The sequence below is a fragment of the Myodes glareolus genome, chromosome 15 (genome assembly GCF_982192425.1).
Source record: "Myodes glareolus chromosome 15, mMyoGla1.1, whole genome shotgun sequence".
NCBI classification, from domain to species: Eukaryota; Metazoa; Chordata; class Mammalia; order Rodentia; family Cricetidae; genus Myodes; species Myodes glareolus.
The window spans coordinates 9,731,901-9,759,067 of NC_142040.1; the positions used below are offsets into that span (position 1 = coordinate 9,731,901).

At 41.0% G+C, this 27,167-nt stretch overlaps 1 protein-coding gene across 1 annotated transcript in view; it reads right to left on the reverse strand.

Annotated features, from left to right (window-relative positions):
- Adgrv1 (adhesion G protein-coupled receptor V1) overlaps positions 1–27,167 on the reverse strand; it is a 504,420-nt gene that overhangs the window by 414,571 nt on the left and 62,682 nt on the right. Inside the window, exons 26-37 of the mRNA XM_087896763.1 lie at positions 26,527–26,666; positions 23,746–24,355; positions 20,994–21,209; positions 16,983–17,198; positions 15,897–16,141; positions 14,535–14,716; positions 12,958–13,769; positions 10,390–10,599; positions 4,490–4,620; positions 3,824–3,923; positions 2,403–2,582; positions 1,668–1,831 (exon numbers count right to left, since the gene is read on the reverse strand). Coding sequence (XP_087752889.1) covers positions 1,668–1,831; positions 2,403–2,582; positions 3,824–3,923; positions 4,490–4,620; positions 10,390–10,599; positions 12,958–13,769; positions 14,535–14,716; positions 15,897–16,141; positions 16,983–17,198; positions 20,994–21,209; positions 23,746–24,355; positions 26,527–26,666 — 3,206 coding nt within the window. The remainder of the gene's footprint in view (positions 1–1,667; positions 1,832–2,402; positions 2,583–3,823; positions 3,924–4,489; positions 4,621–10,389; positions 10,600–12,957; positions 13,770–14,534; positions 14,717–15,896; positions 16,142–16,982; positions 17,199–20,993; positions 21,210–23,745; positions 24,356–26,526; positions 26,667–27,167) is intronic.

The following is a 27,167-nucleotide window of genomic DNA, read 5'->3' on the forward strand; positions in this document are numbered from 1 at the left end:
CACAGTCAACAATGAAAACAAAGAAGCTGCACTAAGCACAGGAGAAGTAAAGCCCATCTCAGAAGTGACTAACAGAGTAACATTTATAAAGTTTACACAGAAACTGTGTGTGTGTACTGATGGATGGATGGATGGATGGACGGATGGACAGACGGACAGACAGATATCTCTAAAATATAAATTTGTAATACGAACATGTTTTTCAACTTATTGGAGACAAGTTTCCGTGTGAGAAAACAAGAAGCTGAAAACTGGCCTCTAGACACGAGTGTGTGGGTGAGCATGAGCAACACCCTCCCTAACCACCCCACGGTGCTTCAAGTCTGCAGGTCGGGCTGCTCGGAGAATAGGGGCTGAAAATGACCAAACAGAAAAGGCAGTGTCGGGAAACATCTGCACTTACATAACTACACTTGGAGGTGTGGGGAGAGGGCACGCATTTCGGCTTTAAAGGCTCACATAGCCAGGGAGTCAGTCCTAGTGTGTGCATGTGCGTGTGTGGTGTGTGCACAGCGCACTGGAGGTAGACAGTTAGTCAGAGCAGCAGGTCAGGCACGGATGAGGACTGGTTATCAGTTTTGTCAGATCCTCTATCTGTCACACACTGACACGATAGCGCCTTTTGTGGGATTTAGTTGTCTCGTGTTTCATTGGGCCACAGGACAACTATCCTCATAGGGTATATAGCTTATATCACTAGCGATATTGAAAAACTATAAAAAGCCTCTGACAGAATAAAAGCTTTTAAATAAAACTTGAAAATGCAAAATAACAGAAATGTATCTTCAAGTATACAACCATTCTCACGTCCATACTATACACCATCTTTACCCTTCACGTATACAGTCATTCTCACGTCCATACTATACACCATCTTTACCCTTCACGTATACAGTCATTCTCACGTCCATACTATACACCATCTTTACCCTTTCTGTTTACAGAATTCTTTCCATAACCTCTTAGAAGTGCATTTAGATAGCTGAACCTAAATCCCCAAACAACACAAGATTTCACAGTGTGAAACTCATTTAAAGTGCAATTTCAATCACCACCGATTACTTTACGTTTGACCATAACCTTATCTTCTGCCGTCAGCCTCTAGAGAGTTTGCCATTCTCTGATTTAGCTAATCTTACCCACAAAGATTATGATCTACATGAATCTGTGGGTTCAGGGAATTCTTTGGCCTTCTCAAAATGCTCCCTTGGATCCTCTTAGGCCAGAGTCACTTTATAGGAAAGAGTCCTAAGGAAATTATCTGTCACCCAATAGTTCTATAATAAAATACATAGCAGCAGGCTACCCAATCTAAACACAAATGGAAACTCCTGGGGATCTGAAAGGAAAAAATTAGGGAAAGCAAGAAACTAATTTAAAGTCATCAGCAGGGGAGACCAACCAAATGGATTCTCAAGATCTCTAAACACTGTAGAGTTCTCAAATTTTCAAGAAAATTTGCAAATATTAAAAACAATAATATTTAATATAGAGACAAGTAAAGGTATTATGTAATTTTAATCATCATGAAAATTGCTACCTCTAAACACAAAGTTATTAGAAATCTCTAATCACATTTGCTATAGATAGACTATTCCACCCATTTCTACTTTTCCTGTGGCTATTTAGACCTAATATGAGATCACAGAAATAACATACGTGTTTACCTCAAGAATAGTAATGTTGATGGCTGCTGTTGTTTCCCCTTCTTCTAAAACCACAAAGCCCATCACAGGGACAAAGTCAGCCTCTGGCTCTGCCGGATTTCCATATGTCTCATTTTTCAAACTCAATATTCCAGAAACAGTGGCATATGTAACATTGATAGCTCCTAAGGGAGTTTGTTGTAAAAAGATTTTATGATTTTCCACATCTTTAAAGCATGTCTCATTGTGAACTCTCTCCTTTTACCTAGGTCCCATGAGCGGCCCCAATCCCTCAGTCTGTCGCATGTGTGCACAGGGAGGGCGGACTGCTGCCAAGATGCAGGCCCCTACCTCTGGACTTTCATTTGGCTATGTAACTTGTTCTGGACAATAGTACAGGGTGAAAGTGGTAATGTAGGAATTTTAAGTCTATACCCTGGGGGCCTGTACACTTTTGTTTGCTTTATTCTATCTTGATTTATCCCAAAAGGATGGTGAAAAACATGAGGAACAGCCACATAGAATGAGCCCAGCCTAGGAGGCAGAGCCCGGGGCGTCCGCTATCTGCCCTGAGACTAGAGGGCTGTTTGGTACACAGCATTTCTATGAAAACAGATAAATCCTTTGGTAAAGTAGAGCAGTTACAAAGTACTATCCTGAACATCATTTTCCCTCATGGATTTAAAACAGAATTTGAAAACTAAATCTTTAAAGGCCCTTCCCTTGGCACCCTATTTACCACTCATTCCGACAAACCTAGAGATCCAAATTCTCTGTTGATGAAGAGTTGAATCGTTGTGTTGGCCTCTTGTAACAAAACGAATCTTGAGGAGAGAGCAAAGTTTAAAACGCCATGTGGCTCATCGCTGGCTTCTACCGTCAGGACTGCTGCATATCCCTGGGCATCAAGCAGAGCGACTCCCGCAGGCAGGACTCCTAAACGCCAAGGAGCCCATCAGGAGATCAAATGCTATGTAGCAAATTAAAATGCTACATATTTGCTGAGCCCGCGGAGCCTAGCCAGTCCTCAGGCCCCTCCCAGAAATCAGCAGGCTGACAACCAACAAGCATCCCGATTTCCTTCCACACAACAAACTGTGAACTCTTCTGTGTGGATGGTATTGTCATTACGGACTATACTGGTTGTCTGAATTATAAAAAGTAATAGATGGGAAATAACTCACCCAAGTAATTTGCTCAAAAATGGCCAAATTTAAATTATCCATAAACAGCAATTGATACAAAATCTAAATTGGTTTTCTAACAGAAAAACAAATTCAGAAATATTCATCTTTAGAAATGTATTTTATTCAATAAATAAATATCCAACATGTCAACAAACCTGGCTTAGGCTGAGGTAGGAAGATAACTCTGAGAACATGAAGTTGTGGCCAGCCTATGTGGCCTGCTATGGTCTACATAGCAGGATGCAGTGTCGGACGACTAACCACTGCATAGCAGCTCAGCATCTTACATCATTGCTCTGATTGCTTGTGGATGAGTGCAGGTGGGTTCCTGTGTGTGTGTGTGTGTGTGTGTGTGTGTGTGTGTAGCATGACAGTGCACATGTGGACATCAGTAGAAAACCCTGGGTGCAGTTCCTTTTCTACTTACTTGGAACAAATTCTTTTGTTATTTGCCATTGTATGTGTCAGACTAGCTAGCATGTGAGCTCCCACGAATTCTCCTGTCTCCATCTCGCACCCTGCTGTAGGAGTGTTAGGGATTACAGGTATGGTTGTGGGTGTCTGTGCTCCTCACAGTTACACAGCTAATACTTCGCCCCCTGAGCCACCTTCCAGCCCTAAATAGAAAAATTTTAGAATAGTTTTCTCCAGCACAAAAAGATAAGTGTTTCCATGCCATCCTAGAGGTTTTTTCAATAAAATATTTCTGTGGGATAGATAATATTTAAAGTAGCTTTTTCTAAAAGAGAGTATGTCGCTTTATAGTTCTGGCTGACCTGCACTTACAGTGTGAACTGAACCTCACAATCCTCCTGCCTCAGCCTTCCAAGCACTGAGATCACAGATGAACAGCACCATGCTGGCTCCAACCTAACTTTTTTTAGGTTGGCACAAACATACTTGTTAAACACAGTGACAGAAGCTATCTCATTTCTTTCTGGCCTGAAATGAAAATACCAAAGAAAAGCTCAAAACCAAATTCTTAATTACCTTGTGTCTTGATATCATACAGAATAACATGGTAGACTTCTTTCTCCTCAGGAATATTGTCATCCAACAAATGTACAAATATTGTTTTATTCAATGTCCCCTACGGCAAACAAAGAAAAATAACCTCGGGTGTGTGGTTACTGTACATAAACTAGCTCCTGCTTTCATTGTCCTTATACTGATGCTGTGCAGTCAAACACAGCTCTATCTGAACCAAACGTTGCCTTAGAAATTAACTAATCAGAAACCACTGACTCGTGGAGTAGCAGGTTTACAGCATAGAGACACTAACCGGAAATTGACCCGAGTCAATCTATTTAAATCTTTATCAGTGATTGATGAACTTGAGAGAGGATTAACATGAAGAGATCTTTGCAGGAGTGATGATAGAAAAAGATGAGAAAGCAAAAGTTTTTCAGGGTTCCAGTCATGAGATGCTCAACCCAGTACACAAGGCGATAGAAACTGGACTTTGTCTCCACGTCACAGCAGTGGAAACGAAGACAAAAGCTAAATGCCTCAACGGAGAACACAAACAAGGTAGGCACAGAGTGGGCAAAGTGATGATAAACACAGGTTAGTGGTGTTCATTTTCTACTCTGCTTTCCTCAAAATATTGCATTTTCTTCTAAAAATGTATGGCAAAACTTTCCTTCGTGGTGTTACCTCAGAAAAGAAGAGTTGGCCTGTGAAGTTAGCAAAACTGACTTCAAGATTTTGTCCAACAATTTTCCAGTCAACAGTGACATTTCCTCGACCAGGGGGTGTTCTGATCACATGGAATGGCAACATTTCTCCTGCAAGTAAAAGACACGGGTTAACAAGCACTTACTGGAAATGAACATAATGATCGAACTTAATAGAATCCAAACTCAGCTTGCAAATATTCTGGGTCCTTTTCCCAAGAACGTAACAGAGCTATTTGCTCTGTTATGATGATTCTTCTGAGTGCTTTACACATGTCTATTATTCATTATATGCTTATTATTCATTAGCACAGAGATTATACTTCCAAATACTTTCTGTGGATAGAACTTCAGGAAATACAAGGTGTATCACAAAAGTTGAAAAAGCAGCTGGTAAAATGAGAAATATGTAAGCATTCCAAACCATGCACCAGAACATCTGCATGGTCAGAGCTAGTAAGGACACGAGAATTCCTTCCTGTGTTTGTTTCCCCAAGGACATAAATTCCTTACACCAGGAGGCAATGTGATTTTACACAATGCATGCATGAAAATGCTGCAGATACCTGAAAATCGCATTTGTTTAGGTTTCAATTTACATGTACCACCAAGGATTTTGTTTTGTAAAAGGAAACACAAAGAAAGGTGTCGATGGAATCTGTCCCTTTGTCGCCTCACCACGGTTACATTTTCATTCCCTAGTAACTGCATAGCTGCTTGTCTTTCTTGGCTTTTATCAATCATAACATTTTATAAAACAGAAGAAAATCTTCAGGGTCATTTCTTTAAAATTGACAAAAGGACAAAGGAGGCGACTTGGAGTTATGCTGATGGCTGCATGGCTTGCTAAGATTATGCTCAAGTTGCTAATTCTGAATAATGATAAATACAAGTTACAGTACACTATGAACAAAGTCAGGGAAGTTAAGATGAAATACAAATCAGTGTTTTTTAAAAGGTTTTAAGAACACATGCTTATTTGCAATTTGTAGCACAGAAATGAAGTTGAAATCCCCAAATATTCATCTAACATGCCATCTCACAGATTTTGTGTGCATTGGTCATCTTCCGACACTTTCCAAACAAGAGGAGAAATAAAATATGAATACCATGTCATAATTTTTCAAAACTACCACATTTCTAAACTTCCAAATACAGTCAATGTAAGCACATATTTCTTTCTTTTAGTTTCATTTCTGGTATTTCTGGAGAACCCCACCCAGCTTCCTCATATATGCTAGGCCAACACACGCCGAGCTGCAGCTTAAGACCTCAAAACATTATTTTTAAAATAAATATATTAAATTAAAATATCATGGCTCAATTAATGTAAAGACTTAAAATTATGAATAAAACAAAATAAATTTTTTATTATTATAAAGATTTATTTATTATATATTCAGTATTTTCAGTACTCTGCCTGCTGGCCAGAAGAGGGCACCAGATCTCATTACAGATGGTTGTGAGCCACCATGTGGTTGCTGGGAATTGAACTCAGGACCTTTGGAAGAGCAGCCAGTGCTCTTAACCACTGAGCCATCTCTCCAGCCCCAACAAAATAAAATTTTAATGCTAAGTCTAAACACAAAATTTTATTAAAATGAATTATCTGTGGGCAAAGCAGGAAGATTTTTAAATACTTTTGAAGTATTTTAATACAAAAGTACTTAGTATTCATGACTTGAGTAGACTATGTATCTGATTGTGTTCTTGTTTTACACATAGGAATTGATGATCATGAAGAGAATACTTCAAAGACTTAAGAATAACTGAAAACATGCAATCGGCCACTGTTGCCTGAACATCACTGAAGGTTTTACATGTGTATAGTCCACATGGAAAAGCACAAGCATGAACTTCTAGAGCCCTCTTGTATGCAGCACTGAGAGCTGCTTTCAGGGCATGTCTGCATTGCAGGCAGAGGGAGAACGCTGCAGTTATCAACATGCTTCATGGGCAGTGTCAGTGATAAGGTTTCTAGAGTCATGGTGTGCAAATTTCTCAAAACCACAAAACCTGATAGTACCTCAAAAATAGTGGTAATTTCATGAAGTGCGAAAAAAGCAAAAAGAATACAAATGACAAGGGAATGGGTAGGCTAATATCATCAATGTTGAAGGGGATCCTGCACTCTTAGTACAAGACTGAGGTTGTTTAGCTGTAGACAAAGATACAAGAATAAAGACACCATTCTGTGATGAAGGCAAAAATAAAATGAGGAGAGGAGGAAAACAGTAAAGCCATCCCTTCAAACCTGCCTCATGTAAAATACTCAGCATCTACCACTGCTCCTTTAGCATCTACCTTAAGTCATCTATTGGCAGGAACACAATCTAAAGCTTGACATTCACTACCTAACATAAGTAAGAGGTATTTCTTCCCCCATATCGTTTCATAGGTCTGCAGAGCTTTAACCACGCCAGGACGAGGCTAGCATGAAAATTTTTCTAAGCTATAGCGACAATGAAGGACATGGTTCTGCCTTTTTCAGGAACATTCCCAAGACCCAAGGTCATTGAAATTGCCTTTTTGGAAAAGGCATATACGTCAGAGGTGGCCTTCACAAAGTGGCACTCAAAGAACAGTCGCAGGAAAAGGAAAAAACGGACCTAGAAAGGCAATGATCTGGAGGGAAGCCTCAGGAGGGCATGCTCGACTTCTAAATTCAAATGTTTCACAGGATCCTGAACCACCTCCCATAACTTGCTGAGGCATGATTGCACCTACCAGGGGCTACACAACACTGGAAAAATCATCTGATATGAAGTCCACACAGCCAGCAAAGGCTGGATGTGTATGTGTCTGTGTGTGTGTGTGTGTGTCTGTGTGTGTGCATGTGTGTGTGTGTGTGTGTGTGTTTTGAGTGTTTATTTTGAAGGTCATTTTAAAAATAAAGTTAAAGACATTCCGAGGAGGAATGCAGATTTTTCTCATTAAGTTTGGTGATTGAATAAAAACATAGGAACTCCGCTCTCTCTGCTGCAACTCCAGTGACAAATTTTAGTCTGTGAAGGGTCTTACAGTCCTAAAACAGAGGGGAACCACGGAAATTAATGCAGCTCACATAAATCTACAGTCAAAATACAAGTTTACTTTTCTCCCCGAGAAATCCATTTTGATTTTCAGACTGTGTCTTGATTTTTTTTGTTTTCAAGATAAGATTATAGAAATTCAAGGGGATTTGCCGGTTTTCCTTGGCAAGCATAGCAATTCCCTGGGCTCACACAGGCTCACTCAACTGTGTGATCTGAGAAGGCAAAGACTGGGAAAGATTGCAGGTCCTCTGTAGGTTTGCATGACTTTTCCACATTTGCCACATTTTCTGTCCTTCTATCACCAACTGTGAGATCGACCTCACGGTGAGTATGCTCTGCTCGTGTTTGTCCCTCCAGCATCTGCTCTGACTTGGTGGCTGACCATGCAACAGATCACCAAGCTTCAGTTTTCACCAATGCGGTCACTTCCTACCTAAGAGCCCTTGAATCTAGGAGACCATACTCAGAATAAGAATTTTCTGACTGCATTTGATTACTGATTAAGTTAGTTTAATTACTATGTCCTCATCATTGTATTTGTTGAAGACACATGGCCTTCAGAACCAAAACAACTACAATACGGTTTTCAGGTAAAATTCATTCAGCTCCCAAAGATATAGGTTCTTGGGTCTGCAGATTCTCTAAGATGCTATGGTAGCCACCAACAGATCCTTCCACCCACATCCCTCCTATCAATACTTTAGCACTTACAGAATAAGTTTGTATGACATTAAAAACACTATAAGTGGATGCTAGGTGTCTATGCCTAGGAGCTCAAGGCCAGCCTAGTCTACAGAATGAGTTCCTGGACAGCCAGGGCTATATAGCAAGACTCTGTCTCTTTGTCTCTAAATAATAAATAAATAAACAAATATATAAATCAAGTCATCTGCTACAATCAGTGATGATTACAGATGCTTGAGTATGTGGCCACTAGAGTGAGTTCTGCCTACCAGGGGACACAGCCATAGAGAAAACGGATTCATCCTTTCCCAGCAGGGACGGGACTGCACGTCCACCTCCCCCCACCTCATGCTGGCATTTCATCCAATGTGAACTTCTGCAGGACTTGTGCGTGCTGTCATAACACTGTGAATTCATATGTGCAGCTGCCCTGCAGCATTCAGAAGACATGTCTATTTTAGTTATTCGCTGCCTCGGGCTCTTATCTTCCTGTCCACTCCTCCCCAACAAGTGGCTTCTCTGATGAGGGCTGAGAGATGCGCTGACCTATGAGTATAACAGTTTACTGGAGCTCATTTAGCACTATGCCCCTGTAGCATTATATTAGTATCCTCGCCCCTAGGAGCAATGACGATTTGGGTCACTATTGAAGTCGTTTCCTCCTGGGTGTCTTTTGCACCTTCTCCTGTCACAACGGCTTCCTCTCCAGGAGGAAGAGGAATCCTTAATCTGTTGCTCCACATTGCTCCATGCTGGTAATGTGCTTGTTCTCTCAGTGCATGATGTCTATGGAAATCCAGCTTCCACTTCTAATTACAAATAGGGCAAGATTCTTTTTCAGATTTCCTTCTTTCAGATAGACAGCACTGCTCAGATTTAGTAGTCCTGCAGCTAAGACGGCTTCAGCTCTTCCCAGTTTCCTCACTGTCAGGTTCTGTAGCAGATACAAGTCTAGGCAAAAGAGTCTCTGTTGAGGAGAGACCCTGCTGAGGAGCATGGGCTTGGGTTCCGGTACTGTGGGGGTGACGCTGTCGCTGTCTCTCAGGGTGTGCAATATCCTACACTCAGCACCATAGGACTGCGGCTAAAGTGAGGAACTAATGGGCGTGAATCTGGCACAGATAACACTCTGTAAACTTGTCGCCATGCTGAGGATCCCTGGAGTGGCGTTTTAACGTACACTACAAAGAGCTTTTGATAGCAGTTTGTCTTTGCAGTAGATTTATGACAATTTATCAGCTACTTTTATTCATTGTTTGAATGACAAGATGCAATTCTAAGCCATTAATAAATGTAAAGAGTGTCATAAAATGGCTCCCAGGTTTAGATAAGTTCAGCAGACTCACAAGCTGGAAGTCTACAGCAGAGACAGACAACAGGTGCACGCGTACGCCTTAGATCCCCAGTTCTGCCACTACCTTCCTCCTTGGCCCGATCAAGTCAGTCACTAAATCTGTATCTCAGCTCTGCACTTCCCTCTGACGGGTGCCAAACATATGAGTCAGGTCATTTTCATCTCTTAAGTCCTTAAATTAGAATTATTTTCAGATACAGGATTCAAACTATGTGGTAAAGTACATTCTGTAATGTTTCATTAATTTCAGAACAGGTTTATTAAAAGATATCATTGTAATATCTGAATCAAATAAAAAGTAGACTGTCTATGACATGGAATACTAAAGATTCAGGGAAAATCTTTTGTTTAAAACAATAAACACTGTATCAGTTTTTCTGGTATGGGACTCTATTCATAAAACACAGAAAACTACAAAGTTGAGGCTAGCATATCCACAAATTATGAATATTTTCACATAAATTCAATGTTTCACTGTTTAATACTAATAGGTACCAAAATATACACGCTATGCTTGCCAAAAGCTAAGGACTTCCCAGTTTACAGGTCACTTGCTCCTCCCACAGAACTCTCTAAAGTATGGACTGTTTTGTGGTTTAGCAGATGAGGCCAGGCCTGTCAGCCTTGAGGCTCCCAGCAGTGTGTGTGAGGCCCCGACACTTAGCAAGGTATGCCAGGTGCTCTCTTCTAAGGGAGTCTGCACAGACTAAACACATGGTTCAACAAAAGAAGAAAGAAAGAAACACAAGACAAAAACAACATCTGTGGAAATCAGGATGTGTTTGTTCAACAAGGAAAGGGACGCACCTTCAAGGCCTATGACGGATCTCGAAGCCATCTGAAAGCTGACAATCCCCGCCACATTGTCATTGGCCAGGATGTTCACTGTCACAGTGTCAGCGCTTGGCAGGATTCCACTTCCGCCTTCAGTGTGCACCAGACGAACAAGGATGCTCTCGTCATCTTCTGGCTCCGGGTCATCCAAAATCATCAAAGTGGCTGTCTTTGTGGTTTCACCTATTAAAAAAGTTAGTGGAATTAAAAGTTAAATCAGTAAAATACCAACCAGAGAGGCCCAAACTAACCTTTAATTTTCAGAGGTAAGTAAGAATGTTTTGATAAAAACAGCCCGGTACTGTGAGCAGCATTGCCACTACCGTAGTAGAGAGTGTATATGCTACGTTACTTGATTTCTTACATATAAGGCACTGTAAAAGTCTCAACGTGGACAGAGCCTGGAGGACACGCAGCTGTAGCAAAGTCAATGGGGAGAACTATTCCAAAGAATCACAGTTTCCATCCAGGTCTTTGTCAAAAACAAGGATCTACCTGGGGAAAGGTGCTAGTCATGGTTAGGAGGGGTTCCATTAAGGAAATGGTAGCTCCATTCCCATTGTGCCATTACTGTGAAGGGTTTTATTCAGCACAATGTCTCCCTCAAAGGCCACCACCACATATGGGATGGGGTCAAAGTGGGACCCAGAGGAACAACAAACTCTGAGCAAAGACGCCAGCAAGAGTGGGATGAGTTTGGGGTGGAGTTGAGATGGCAGCATCATGTTAGCTCCCAGGACACGTTAGGAGGATAAAGGAGAGATGCAATGAAAACGGGGAGCCCAGGAAGGGTGAAGGGTTTGACACAGGCTTCAATTAGTAGAGAAACGTCCAGAAGATGCGCCCTGCTTCTGCTGTTCACGGGTGAGATCCTGCTTAGTTCCTTCCCATGTTCGGGAAAGAAGATGAAAACTGAGAGATCCCAGGGCATTTCCTCAGAACTTCAGGGCCGAGACGACTGCCTCAAGAGGGCACATTATCTCTGTTTTTTTTGGGTTTTTTTTTTCCTTATGGTTCTGGGCATTTAACCAAGGATCTTGGTTTGAGACTAAATATTACCTAACAATCTAAGTTAGCCACAAAAGAAAATCTACTTTGTATAAAGCTAAACTTATAATTCAATGCAATAATAATTTATATAATGGTGCTGCTTTATATGATATGGCCTTTTATATTTAGGCCATGAGAAAATTTAACAATAACTTGTTACCTGTATCCCATCTTACTGTATTTTTGTTATTCACTTTCAAACAGGGGAAAAGGTCACCAATTACCAACCTACCTCCTTCCACCATTAAAGATTCAGATACCTTTCTAACCCAAATGATTAATAAGAAATGATCTATACAGAAATGTTTGCTAGTATTTAATTTTTATTTTATTTTATGTTTTGAGATAGTCATCTACGGGAGCCCAGCAATACTTAGTACATTTGCAGATGGTGGTAAACCCTGGCCCTCCGGCTCCTGACTCCATCAGTGGAGTGCTGGGGATGCAGGTGTATACTGCCACTCTAGGTTTATGGACTGCTGGGGATTTCAGCCAGGGCTTCGTGAACACCAGGCAAACATTCTCCTGGCTGAGTGCATTTACAACCAGGTTTATGACACTTTACAATTATATTTTCAAGCACAATGTTTATTAGATATTCTAAGTCTAATGATAGATAGATAGATAGATAGATAGATAGCTTCTAGTTTCAAAAATGTGTGTGCATTAAAATATAGCTAGATATGATGAATTGCTTTGAGACATGGAATAACTAAAAATTTAAACTTTTACCCAGTGTATAGTCTGAGGTTCTTATGAATATGTGCAACTTTTTCAGTCAGGAAAGGAAAGAAAAAAACACTTGAGAACTATGGTTTTTCTTATTGTTCAACTCAAGTTTTTTTTTTAAAAAAAGTACCAAGAATAAAATTACCTCTACTCTACCAAGCTTAACTAGGAACTTCCCAGATTTTAAATATCATAAATCAACTATTGCTAAGATTGAAGATGATCTACATCCAAGTCTGCTGGCTGCATCTCATACATCGCTTATGAAAACCCCACGGCACTCTGGGGCAGAGTAGCAAATCAATCTGTGACAAGGATCACTTTAAAATAAGGACAACTGTCAAACCAGACTATTTTTACTTAAATTTTTCACTAAAGTTCTATCTTGCTATATCTAGTGCATTTGAAAATACTTTATTCTCAGGTAGCCTTGCTTCTTCAACACCAAAGGGTCGTAGGAAAACAGCTCATTCCTGTAACTTTCCTCATGAAATGAGAACCTGCCTTGTGATTGCTTCTGACACAGGAAAGCATGGTCATCACGCGTAAAGGGCTAACACTCACATCTTCCCTAAACTTCTCCTTTAAACAGTTAAAGACATACACATATAAGGTCATGTTAGTCTGTGCCTGACAGGCTAATCATTTGTAAGCTGAATCACTGTTGCTTCCAAAACCACACTGCATCTCTATATGAATAGGAATATGTAGGTAAATAAAATATTTATGAACATTAGCATATCCATACATATCATGACTCACCTTCTGCAAAAGTCAGAATGTCTCCAGCCCCTATAAAATCTAAACCTTCAGTAGCTGTTCCACCAACAACACGCCATTCCACCGTCACCTGCCCCAAGCTGCCTCCTGTCCTCTGGATCACCAGCTCCACAGAGGTTTGTGGCTGCTCCTGCACGTCCACACATGAGCCATCTTCAGAGGTGTTAGGACGAGCGCTGTAGATCACGAACACTCCGAAGGCATCGCCATTCAATGCTATGACCACTGCAGAAGTGTTCGGCTGCCCTATGCTTGGCTGATTTTTAAAGCTGTCTGTGATGTTCACAAGGTGAACTTCCAGAAGAGAAATCAGGAAGCTTTCATCCATCTCTGGAATGTCATCGGGAAGGAGGGAAATAGTGAGATTTGCAAACTCATGGCCTTCGAGCATCAGGGCCCCCTGCCTTATCGCAGGCTTGTAGTCACTCCCAGCAACTGCCTGGCCACTAAAAAGAGAGGCCACCCTCGTCAGGTTCTTCTTGTAGGTCCAGAAGTCTGAGCTGTTCACAGTTGAGCTGACCCACGACGTCATCCAGAAGCACTGAGGACCGTCAGTGGTCCTGACAACTGAAAACGCGGAACAAGCATGTTCTTTGAGACACAGAGAGGCACAGGTGTCCTGTGCCTCCTCCACTGAAGAGACATTCACCCAAGTTCTCCAGAGTGGGTCAGGCATCTCATGAGTTGGCGATTCATAGTAGGACAATACATCTTCACCTTCCTCAACTGCCAGAGCTACTACATCAATATCAGAAGTACTGTAGAACAACAACAGGTGGCCAAAGTGTCCTCCGCTGAAATGTGAGGACAAGGGAAAAACAGGTTAAGGACTCACTATACACTGAGCTACCCAGAGGGAAGAACAGCGTGGGTTATGGTTCTGAGAAGCTTCTTCGGTAATATTTTAACACTAGTACTAAAACAACCACATTTCTAAATTATGTTTGTCTTTCAAATTTTTATTTTCTAGTGTCAGCAAGGCTGTCTAGTTTTCATGCAATAATGCTTACGTTTAGACATGCAACAAAAACATTTTGCAGGGTAGGCAAGTTGTAGCCATTTCAGAATTTCCAGACAAAATTATAAAACTTTATTAGATTTCACTGAAAAAATAACAATGACAGCAAAATTAAGATATTTAGAGAATTGCAACAGTTTTGCAACAGGTCCCTCAACCTATTTCTATTTGTTCTATTTCTAAAGGAGGACAGTGGACATTATGCTCCCTACAAAAGAAATGAAAGAAAAACAGAAGTTAAAAGTCCACCCTTCCTGCAGCATCTGAGTTTAAAAACTAGCTGTATTCAAGTTCTAATTAGAACATGCTACATAGTAAAACAATAGATTTTGGTAGCTCGAAAGCACAATGGTATAAGTCATCTCTATTTTATTAACCGTACTTCTAATATATGTGATTAAGGTTATCAGTACACACAATCCAACTAACATAATAATGTATGGAATGTTACAACATAAAAAATATTAGTCTAAATTGTTTAGTTACTCCAGGCAACTTCCCCAGCCCACATTCCTACAGACGCAGCAACCATCGCGCACACCTTCTCCTGACGGTTATGTTAGCAGAGGAACTTCTCTCCAGAGGCTCTTGGACACGATAAACTGACTGCACAAAGGCTACTGAACCATAAGGGTTATCGTTGGCAGAGATAACAATATTTGCCACTCGGTCTAAGCCAACTGTTCCTCCACCAGAGGCATTAGTAAGCTGCACTTGGATAACCTAAAAACAGAGTGAAAACTTCCTTAACAGCATCCCAGTTCTGAAGTAAAACTATGTAAAGCAAAAAAAAAAAAATCAAACACATCCATAAGAACAAAATACAATGAAATATAAATGATTCTAAAGATACTGCCTCAAATATACTCAGAAGCCCACATATAACAAAATAATACACAATCAAGCTTCAATAGCAGAGCACAAGAATACATAAGAAACACAGGCTGTTGAAATCAGCTAGTATTTACTTAGACAGTCATGGGAATCAGTTTTTAAATCCTGCTTATTGTAACAATATGATTTTTATAACCTATGCCTTTTTTATTTAGAAAAAATACTGCAAATCCTTTTCGGTGGTAAGTAAATCTGTTCTTGGTTTCCCCTACCATATCTTAATGGTAATTATCAATAAAACTTTTAAAAAACATGATGCCATATAAGTTTCAAAAGAAGAAAAGAAAATATATTAATGTATTAATGAATGATTAATATTTTAAAGTGAATAATGGTATAATTAGCCATAAAAATAAACATTATAGATTTCATATGCTGTTAAATGGAACTGTTATTAAAAGGAATATGAGATCTAGATTTTAACAATATTTGAATTTCTTAAAATAAGATTATCTATAATAATATGTTATTGATCAATAAACTTATTCTTATCTGTCAAACTGCATGATCATCATGAGAAATACCAGGGAAATGGACCTAGCGTGCTTGCTGTAATAGTAGAAGAACAGGAGGAGTCAATGTGTGGAAAATCAAAAGCTACACTTAGTTGTAACTGGCTCACACGCAGATGGGAGCAGAGATACAAGTCAGGATTACATGAAACAAATGTCACATAATTATGATAGACATACATAATCACTTAGGGGAAGTTCCTAAAACACACCATAATTGCACACACAAAGGCAATCTGAAATTGGCAAGCTGGCCTGTACACCATGCACTCCTGAGCTTGGTAAGAAGCACCGTTAGACTGGTGCTCTGTGAACTCCCTACAGAAATCATGTCATTGCTATTCTCGCAGCGGTTGGCTGTGTGGTCACTATATACAAGGCACAATGTACTACGTCGTTCTACACGGCTCGGTCCTCAACAACAGTTATCTGCTCTGGCCACTCTGTAAGACACGCCACAATGTACAACATCATTCTATACTAGTTAGTCCTCTCACCTCTTCCATCTCCGGAACGTCGTCAGCCAGGACCTCTAACAACAAGGTTTGAATGGTTTCCCCAGGGGCAAAGGTCACATTACCTGAGACAACTCGCAGGTCGCCAGTAGCAAGTTGTCCATTAATGGTGGCAACCCATTGGACAGTAACACTGCCGAGTGTCCCAGAATTTCGAATTACTGGCAGGCTTACCCTCACTGAGTTAAACTCAGGTTCCTCTACAATAAATTTAGTATTCTGAAAACCTGAAGGGCAGACAGAACAGTTGTTTTTAGGCACAAAGTGAAACCATGACAATCAAAAACCAAGCTGGGACCACTGAAAGTAGGAATTCTCTCCTTGGCCCCCTAGGCAGCTCTGGCAGTATGCCATGATGCAAGGTGAACAAGAGCACCAAGATTTCCCAGTGACTTTTTTTTGTGGTAAAAGCAGGTCATAGATATCTATAGGGGCCATAGTTTTGCCCAGCATGAGTTGAATAAACCCAGTGAGCCCAGCAGCTACTGCAGGGCCAGCCTGAGCTATAAAGGTAGTGACTATTTTTGAGGAGAAATGGCTCAATTTCACCATTTTTCCTACATATACAAAAAGTTAAACAATTCAACTATGAGTGCAAATTTTGCTTATTAATTATTTAAAAGCATTATATAAAAGTAAAAGCTGGACATGGTAGTCCAGGCTTGTCATCCCAGCATTCAGGAGACTCAAAGGGAGAGTCTCAAGTTCCTAGAGAGCCCAGTCATCACAGGTAGCAAGGCATTGTCTCCCAAAGCTCAGCAAGAGGCTTTACAGGACACATCTAGGAGCCAGAATGACACAAATCAAACACTTTACAACTGTTTCTGTGCCAATAGGTGATTGATTACTTTTCATTTCCTAGGTAATCACTAACCTATGCCAGGAATCTTATGTATAAGTAATAACCTCTCTCTCTCTCTCTCTCTCTCTCTCTCTCACACACACACACACACACACACACACACACAAACAATACAAAAAAACCTTGCTCAAATCAATCTTAAATAAAGAAAAGGTCATTATCATTGACTTGCAGAGTAAGAGAGTTAAAGGAATTAATGTGGTTACCAAACAATCCCCAAGGGTCATCGGAAGCCTCCACAGTTATGACTGCCTCTGTTACAGCCCCCAGTCGGGCGCCTCCTGTGGTCTCATTGAGCAGCTGCACGAGAAACGCCTCCTCCAGCTCAGGGTAGATGTCGTTGATGATATATATCGGCACAGCTTTACTGGTTTCCCCTTCCAGCAAGACAACATCTGAGGAAGCTATACTGTAATCTTCCCCTGCAGGGACAAGAAGAGGGAGGTGAGAGCTCGCTTCAGGAGAAGCATGCTACAGCCCTCATCTCTGTTGAGAATGCTTATGTTATAATAAGCTCGCCATGTGCTTGGAAAGTGCCGTGTCAAACTTCGTGGACGCACATGAAAGACATTTTTAGAGGAGATCAGCTACATTCACTTGAAAAGTTTTGCTTTTCAAACTAGGAAAATGTGTGTTTGGTAACAGTCATCTTCCTGCAGGTTCAAGTCTATTCTTTCACCTTCATGAAGATGTGTGTCCAGGCACACCTAAATATAGTAAGTTTTCAGAGAAATCTGTATTGTATGGATAAGACTATATAAAAAGCAGGACAAAGAGAAAATGATGACTCTTTGTTTCAATTTTTAAAAGATGTGTACAGTGCTGTCAGAACAAGCAGAACTAGAATCGTGATCTCGGTGGGAAGACAAGCTGCAGTGTCCAGGGCTACAGGTGAGCATCCTTACTGACCAGCTAGAGAGATGTCCCCGCACAGCAGGCTCAATCAGCTGCTGAGGACCAATTTGGGTAGGAAGCACCCTGGAGCGCTTAATCACTTCTCACTCATCACCCAGCACTCATCACTGCTCCCTGTGGCTGGAGGCAGCCACACAGACCAAAGGGATGCTCACCACAAAATCTGCATGCATGTGTGTGCGCACTCACGCACATTCACACTCCTGCCACTGTGAGAAGGTGCTAGAAAGGCTCTAACGGGTTTTCTGGGGAAAATCACCCTCTTCAAGCTAGGATGACATTATAGAAAGGCAGTGGCATGACTCCTATTCAGCAATGAAATCATTTTCTCTCTATATAAAATCACCAACTCTACACACTGTCCTGTCCATGCTCCTCAAAACTAAATGAAGACGTAAGGCAATGGCTCCAGAGACCCGTCAACCGAAGGGCCCTGGAAGCCATTTTCTCACTTCTTCCTGTGTATCTCGGCAGTTATCTGCAATGGCTGCCTTTCAGGAACATGAAGTCACGAGGTCTGAGTCCTCTGCAGGTGACGCATCTCTTGCTCACCAGAGCTTCGCAATCTATACATACTGTTACTACCAGTTCCGACAAATTCAAACGTTCAGTGTCACAGATGTGAAAAGTATTTATCTGTGTGTCTAAAAAGGCATCAGTATTGGGAGCTGAGGGTGTAGCTCAGCTGGAGATTGCTTGCCTAAGCAGAAGCACAGGGGTTTGATTTGCAGCAGTGCATATACCCAGTGTGGTGCACACCTATTATGCAGACATTGTAGATGAGAATCAGAAGTTCAAGGCCATATTTAGCTACATAGGAAGTTTGAAGATAGCTTTGGCTAAATGAAATTCAGTATTTAAAAAAAATATGTGTGTCAAATAACATAAAATATCTTGGAGTAACTCTAAGCAAACAAGTGGAAGACCTGTATGACAAGAACTTTAAAACTCTGAAGAAAGAAATTGAAGAAGACACCAAAAAATGGGAAGATCTCCATGCTCTTGGGTAGGTAGAATTAACATAGTAAAAATGGCAACCTTACCAAAAACAATCTACAGATTCAATGCAATGTCTATCAAAATCCCAGCAAATTCTTCACAGACCTCAAAAGAACAATGCTCAACTTCATATGGAAAAACAAAAAACCCAGGATAGCCAAAACAATCCTGTACAATAAAGGAACTTCTGGAAGCATCACCATCCCTGACTTCAAACTCTACTATAGAGCTACAATACTGAAAAGAATCTGGTATTGTCATAAAAACAGACAGAAAGACCAATGGAATCGAATCAAAGACCTGGATGTCAATCCACACGTCTATCAACACCTGATTTTTGACAAAGAAGTTAAAATTATAAAATGGAAAAAGAAATCATATTCAACAAATGGTGCTGGCATTGAAGGGTCCAAGAATAAGAATATAAAAAACATAGATTCCAGAAATAGGAATGTAAAAATAAAGAAATATAAAGTCGTAAGTCTAGGAGAATGAGATCATACTGTCAGCAGCTTGTTCAGCAGCTTAAAGATTAACTGTTGGGGCTGGAGAGATGGCTCAGTGGTTAAGAGCACTGACTGTTCTTCCAGAGGACCCTGGTTCAATTCCCAGCACCCACACAAAAACTCACAGCTGTCTGAAGATCCAGTTGCAGGGGATCTGCCCCATAGAGATTTTTTGTTTTATTTTTTTCCTGGAATCTGATTCCTGGAATAAAGTTTGCTTCTGGTTTATTAGACTTCGGTGGTCTTCCCCATCTTTGTGCGACCCCCCCTGGACCCGACAGCATAACTGAATATCAATATGTAGAAGAATGCAAATAGATCCATATCTATCACCATGCACAAATCTCAAGTTCAAACGAATCAAAGACCTCAACATAAAACCAATCACATTGAACCTCACAGAAGAGAAAGTGGGAAGTACACTTGAATGCATGGGCACAGGAGACTACTTCCTAAATATAACCCCAGTTGTCCAGACACTGAGAGAAACAATTAATAAATGGGACCTCCTGAGATGGAGAAGCTTCTGTAAAGCAAAGTACATGGTGAACAAGACAAAATGACAGTCTACAGAATGAGAAAAGGTCTTCACCAATCCTACTTTGGACAAAGGACTGATCTCCAAAGTATACAAAGAACTCAAGACACTTGACATCAAAAGAACAAATAATACAATAAAAAATGGGATAGAGACCTAAACAGAGAACTCTCAACAGAGGAATATAAAATGGCTAAAAGACACTTAAGGAAATGCTCAATATCCTTAGCCATCAGAGAAGTGCAACTCAAAACAACTCTGAGATTCCATCCTACACCTGCAAAAATGGCCAGAATAAAAAACACTGCTGACAACTTATGCTGGAGAGGACGTGGGGTAAGGGAAACACTCCTGCATTGCTGGTGGCACTGCAAACTTGTACAGCTGCTTTGGAATCACTATGGTGATTTCTCAGAAAATTAGGAAACAATCTACCACAAGACCCAGCAATAAAACTTTTGGGTATATACACAAAGGAAGCTCATTCATACCACAAGGACATAAGCTCAACTATGTTCATAGTTGCATTATTTGTAATAGCCAGAACATGGAGACAACCTAGATGCTTCTCAATGGACCAATGGATAAAGAAAATGTGGTACATTTACACAATGGGGTACTACTCAGTGGTAAAAAATAATGACGTCTTGAAATTTACAGGCAAATAGATGAATCTAGAAAAAATCATATTGCGTGAGATAACCCAAACCCAGAAAGACAATATAAAGAGTATAATATGTACTCACTCATAAATGGCTTTTAGACATAAAGCAAAGAAAAATTAGCCTACAATCCACAACCCCAAAGAACCTAGACAGTAAAGAGGACCCTTAGAGAGACATACATGGATATAAATAGAAAGGAGAAAAAGACAAGGTCTCCTGAGAAAATTGGGGGTCAAGGTAGATTGTAGAAAAGGAGGGGGAAGACAGGAATGGAAGCGGAGAAAAATGTTTATTGCAATAAAAACAATTAAAAATGTGTGTGCAATCTCTCTCCCTCTTTTGTCCATCCTCCCTCCCACTGCCTTTGGTTTTTGGAGTCAAGTTTCTCTACAGCTTTGAAGCCTGTCCTGGAACTGAAACTGTAGATCAGGTTGACCTTGAACTCACAACGAGCCTCCCCCGAATGCTGGGATTAAAGGCGTGTGCCAGCACCACAGGTCGTCCTATCACGTCTTTGAGATACTGTTGCTCACAGACACCAGTCACTCTGGGACACACCCTGAGACACAGCACGCCTCCCCCATCTTCTCTTACCAGCGACTGCAGTGATCGGCACAGCTTTAAACTTAACGGAGACATCTGCAAACGCCCCTCCCCTTCGAGTCACATTGATAATGGGTCCCACGTGATTTTCTGTTACACGAACAACTGGTGCTGACAGCTGCACTGTTCCAAATGCGTCATCGTTGGCAACAATAATGAGATGGGCCACAGTCTCCACCTTGGGCCCAAGGCGTGGGGAATGCTGAACTGAAAGACATAAGAGGCAATACCGCGAATCTGAAGACCTGACTGACAGCCATGAGGAATCCGACAGAATTCTTATTCTCGCCCCTGTTTACGTTCTTAAAAGTCTAAATATGTATACCTTTCTGCCTTAATCTGGGCACTGGGAATAAAAATCAAAGCTAAAAGTAACTTTCTGCTCTCTTTTAACACATACTCTAGAAATTAAAAACATTATCAAAGTAACAGTTAGACTGTAAGGATATTTTAATGAGCATTTGACACTGATGATCCAAGTGTAATTTTTGAAGCAACTAATAATACCTTTATGCAAATAATAATAATGTGTGCACTTTTTTTTCTATCCATCTGCTGATATATCTGAATTGTATATATGCCTTAGGCAGGGTTACTATTGTTAAGATGAAATACAAGGACCAAAAGCGACTTGCCGAGGGTTATTTGGCTTACATACCTTGAGTCACAGTACAGTGAGAGAAGCTAAAGCAGGAACTCAAGCCAGGTGGGAACCTGGAGGTAGGAGCTGATGCGAAGCCATGGAGGAATTCCGCTTATAGGTCTGCTTCTCATGACTTGCTCAGTCTGCTTTCTTATAGAACCTAGGACCACTAGCCCAGGGATAGCACCACCCAAAATGAGCTGGGCACTCCCCATCAATCACTAATGAAGAAAATGCCCTACAGCTGGATCTTCCAGAGGCATTTTTGCAGTTGAGGTTCTCTCCTCTCAGATGACTATGGCTTGTGTCAAATAGGCAGAAAGTTATCCAGCATAATATATTTGATGCATTTGTATATATAATTGATATATTTGGATTGCATATATACATGCATATACACAGAAACATGCACACATTTATACAGATAATGAAATAATGCAATAAAGGCATTAATGAAATTACCTAAGATCTTATATTAGTGCTTGTCAGACATAACCAAGAAACATACTATATTCCTTTTCTCCTCCAGAGGTAAAATCTCAGAAGGCCATGTGTAATGCCTGCAATTTTCCACCAGTGGGCACCCTACTTCCAATACTCTTAGACTGCTCACATTTATAAACATAATGACCACATTCAATGAAAACTTGCGAGACCTCATACTAGTTTTTGTCTATTAAAATCGGTGGTTTTCTCTCCCTCCCCCTCTCAACTTTGCACTTGTCTACTCTTTGGCCTACATAATAGCTGGGCTGTATTTCTCCATAAAAAGGTGTGCTGACTACTTCCCCCATCCCAACAACGCAAGGGTTCTCAGTGGCTGGGCTACTAACAAGTACGATTACTGGAAGCTTACAATACAGCAGACACTGTGTTACTCTTTACGTCAATCACCACATGCAATCCCCATATGTATTATAAATAAATTATCTACCCTCCTATTATTTCCTAATTATATAAGGGAATGGAGCTTTTAAAGATTATGCCCAACAAGTTATTATTGTACAATGGAACAAAGTCCTCTGATCTCAACACAGCTCCATGCCACTGCTATATGCAGCCATTCCTTTGGTTTTATTTCAATCTCAATGAGCTACAAATTGCTTGAAAAACAACATGTGCTTTATAATTTTTACTTAATAAGACTAGTTATTTAGTTTTATTTCAACTTCTTTGCTATTATTACTGATTCTATTAATCTATCCTAGAAGAAAAGCAGAGGTATTTCGTGAAAAAGTTTGAGCCTGAAATCTGTACACTTTCTTCTGCAGCGCTCACCTACGGTTGGTTCAGAAGACTGCTGTCCACCTTATGCGACACTGACCCAGGCAAGGTGAGCACACTGACTGCAGGGAGTTTTTAGTTAATATTGCAGCGTATTTTAACAGGCAGATCTGGATCTTAATTCCTACCCCGTGGAGCTCCACAAGTTCTCAGTTCCTATAGTTGAACAGCCCTTTCTCCTCGTCTTGCACACATTTGCTGATGAGGAAGTCTGGCAGAAGTGGACCAGTGTGAAAGAAGCTCACAGTGTGGCCACAAGAACTATAATATGGGCTCTTCTGACTCATTGCAGAAGAGTTTGAAGCAACAAAACAACACTAGGTCAGTTACATAACCATGACACAGAACTTCCCAAACGTACTTTGGGGACATAACTACTCTTTTAAAGTATGATTTCTGAGGAAAAATACGCCCCATTTCCAGTTGTCTTAAAGAAAATCTTTCACTGGTGACTTCCAAAGATAGCACTTGGAGCTGAGGAGAGAGCTCAGTGGGTAAGAGCACTCAGTGGGTAAGGATTGCTCTGTGCTGCTCTGGGACGGACTTGACTGGTTCCAAGCACCCCATTGGGCAGCTCAAAACCACCTGTAACTCAGGTTCCAGGTGATGTGCTGCCCTATTTTGAACACATGTGGTACACATGCACATACTTGGGCACACACACACAAACACATAACCTAAATAAAGAGAATTGTTTAAAGGTAGCGTTACTTAACTTTGATCTTACCTTCCTTGTAGAATTTTCTGTTATACACAATTTAAGTTTTTCATTTTCATTGTCTTACCTCTAAGAATAACACACTAATAGATACTTACTTGGGCGATTCTGTACTCCCTCTACTAAAGTAGAATTGACTAGTTCAATGAACACAGATTCTGACTGTTCCGGTTCGTCATCATCCAGGATTGAAACAGTAATTGTTGCCTCAGTCTGATTAGCTCTAAAAAGAGCCAATCCAGAAGCTGATATATAGTCTGCTCCTTGACTTGCTCTAGCTAAGTTAGGTGGGAAATAAGGCGGTTTTTCCATATCGTCTATAGTTGCATATGAGATCACAACTTCTCCCATGAGGCCTTTCAACCTTATTATGGACAATGTGACATTGTGGGTTGCTTCTTCAACACTAACAGGTCTAGTTTTGTTAGAAAAAATGAAGACCCCGTAAGGATCATCACTAGCCAAAATTGTCAATGTGGCATTAGTAAGGACTCCCAGCGAGCCACTGGAGACGCTGCGGATGGACACGGTGAGCGCCTGGTCTAGCTCTGGCTCTTCATCTGGCAATATCTCCACAGTGATGCATGCAGTTCTCTGCCCAATCTCAAACGTGATGTTGCCAGAGGTGACAGCGAGATCCCCATGCAGGTCAGAGTCTACGCTCCAATGCAAAGTTACATGCGACAGGGCTCCCTGAGTTCGTGTGACCTAAGAAACATTTAAGCATTAAAAGAGAAGCTGGAAGACAGATTTAACAATTGTGTTTAAGTTCATAACAGTGCCACGAAGAACTTTTAGTTTTCATTAACTTATGATTTTAACTTTCATTTCATTTCCAGTTCTCGAGACTTGAGGTCCTTAAAGGTAAAGACGTGTACTACCGATCCCTGACTCCTCGAGGCACCTTACATATGGAGGGTGTATAAAAAGAGACGATGATGCTGGGCAGTGGTGGCACACACCTTTAATCCCAGCACTCGGGAGGCAGAGGCAGGTGGATCTCTGTGAGTTCGAGGCCAGCATGGTCTACAAGAGCTAGTTCCAGGACAGGCTCCAAAGCTACAGAGAAACCCTGTCTTGAAAAACCAAGACAGACAAAGAGAGAGAGAGAGAGACAGAGACAGAGAGGCAGAGACAGAGGCAGAGGCACTATGGCAGAAACCACACATGACATAAAATGTTCGACTCCCAAGTACATCATAGCTGGTACCTTCAGCGAATTTATAACACATGTCAACAATGAATTAAATGTAGCTGACAATGTGTTCTATTTATGTGCACACACGAGATACTCTTTACACTTACTGAAAAAGGTGGAGCAGCCTCTGCTGTAAAGAGTATAACAGTAACATTTTCAGAAAAGTTATTTAGATGAAATGCTTCAATATTTTAAGAATGAAAAGCTTAAAATAGCTCCAAAGAAATTCTAACTTATTAGTCCTAATAATAATTTTAATTGTACTTAAAATATTATTTTCAACTCAAAATAAAATGAGACAATAATTTTATTGAGGTATGCTACTTTTTCTTACTTTTGGTCCTAAGTTCTTTCTATAGTTGTTCAACTAATTTCACAGCAGATTTATTCAATTATTTCACACAGGAAAAAAACTGCTTAGGAGTATAGAAGGACGTGTGTGCACACCTTTCTTCACACAGGAAAAAGCTGCTTAGGAGTACAGAAGGACGTGCTTGCACACCTTTCTTCGCTGTTCCATGAGAAGCGAGGAAGCTGAGTGAGCCTGAGCTCTGCTGGGCCAGTTCCCAATGTAATCCTTCTCAGTGCCTGCTACAACCCAGAAGAGCAGGCCCAAAACCAAATATTAGTGGTAATTTTACTATTCACAATCTTTCGGATTTCCTTTTCTTCTATATGAGGTGGCATAGAACCACTTGGTGATGCAATTCCCTTACAGAAATAACCTAAGTCACTTCTTTCTCAACACTCACAACCCCCAACCATGCTTTGATGGAGAGAAGTTATCTTTGACTCCTAAAGTGACTGATGAATCAGAGTCCTCTGGTCAGCTCTGGTTGGATGGACAGGAAGAAGAAACAAAAAATTCTCTTAAAAGTAGCTTCCCCGTTTATTTGGCTGTATGCTGGTTTGGGGGTGCCTCGGTGAGAGTGTAGAGGACAGAGGTGTCTTCCAGGGGTCAGTTCTTTCCCACCTCCGTGGACGTTCAAAGTTTGAACTCCGGTTGTCAGACCTGACGGGAAGTGCCTTTGCCTGCTAAGTCATTTGTCTCAATAGGGCCCAGAAGCAATGTGTTCCTTGTGCTAAGACACGGAGATTTTGAAACATTTGCTGCCACAGTCTATCTGAACTAATGCAGAAATCTACGAGACAGAATTAGAGCAAATGTCCACCGTGAAGGGTAAGGATTCAAATGCCTCAAGGGGACCGAGAAGCTCTAAGCATACCAAACCCAGCACTGTCTACCGCTCCACACTGCAGGGGACAGACTTGAAGATGGACTCTCCCATCCCCAAGGTCCCCGCCCCCTTCCTATAAAACCCCAAGAGGTCTATGCCATGCTCTCATGGTCTCACGTCCACGTCCAAGCCCTTCTGTTGTTCTGATTAAAGAACAATTCTGCTTCCTTCCTGAGATGGCTGTCTGCTTTATTTTATTTCCAAGTTGCCTCCATCAATCCAAGGACAATATTCTCTAAAAAGGTAGGGAACCCTCAAAATCACAAAATGAATTTCTATGGAAACGCAACCACACCAAAACACTAAATCACTGGTTAGCTATCTGCTCTCTTGCTACCTGTAGGCTCACCCTAAACCACTTACACATTTAAAAAAAGGGAAAAGCATGTCTTACTAGTATATTACATCGTTTTAAGATTGGGAGTGTCTCAGGAAGTACTCACATTTAACACTACAGTACTGTACCCATCCTCTGGTTCAGTTCCACTGACAAAGAGTGACTTGGGGCTGAATTCAAACACCCCATGAGCGTGGTCAGAAGCAGCAATTGTCACCAGAATCTGGGAAGCCACTCCTAGACTAGCTGCATGAACAAATCCCACAAATAGAAAAAAAAATGTTAATCAGTATTTTACAAACCACCATAAAAGCCAATGAACAACTATTGGAAAAAATGAAAAGGCTTTCCATTCATGAAGCACATGCTAATTGGTTTTAGGAAGAAAGGGGGACACAGATGGTTGCCACACATCCCTGTGCCTTCACGACCCTTCTCTGCTCTGGCAGCAAGGGCTGCTGAAGCACTTGGAGATGAACAGGGAAAATTTGTTTTCCTTTTTCTTTCTCTTTGAAAGCACATTCTCCCACACAAAGCCCTGTGAGGAGGGTCTCCCACGACCATGCTGACCTCTGAAGAAGCCAAAGCGACTCGTCTCTCACTGGTACAATGGCCTCTCTGGGGCTTTAACGCATGTAAATGCAGTACCTTTAGTTTCTAATGTGCATTAATGCTAAGCCTCCTCATATTATTATAGATGAGTTTCCTTAGATCCCAAGTAATCCATGCCTATAGTGGCAAAGATTC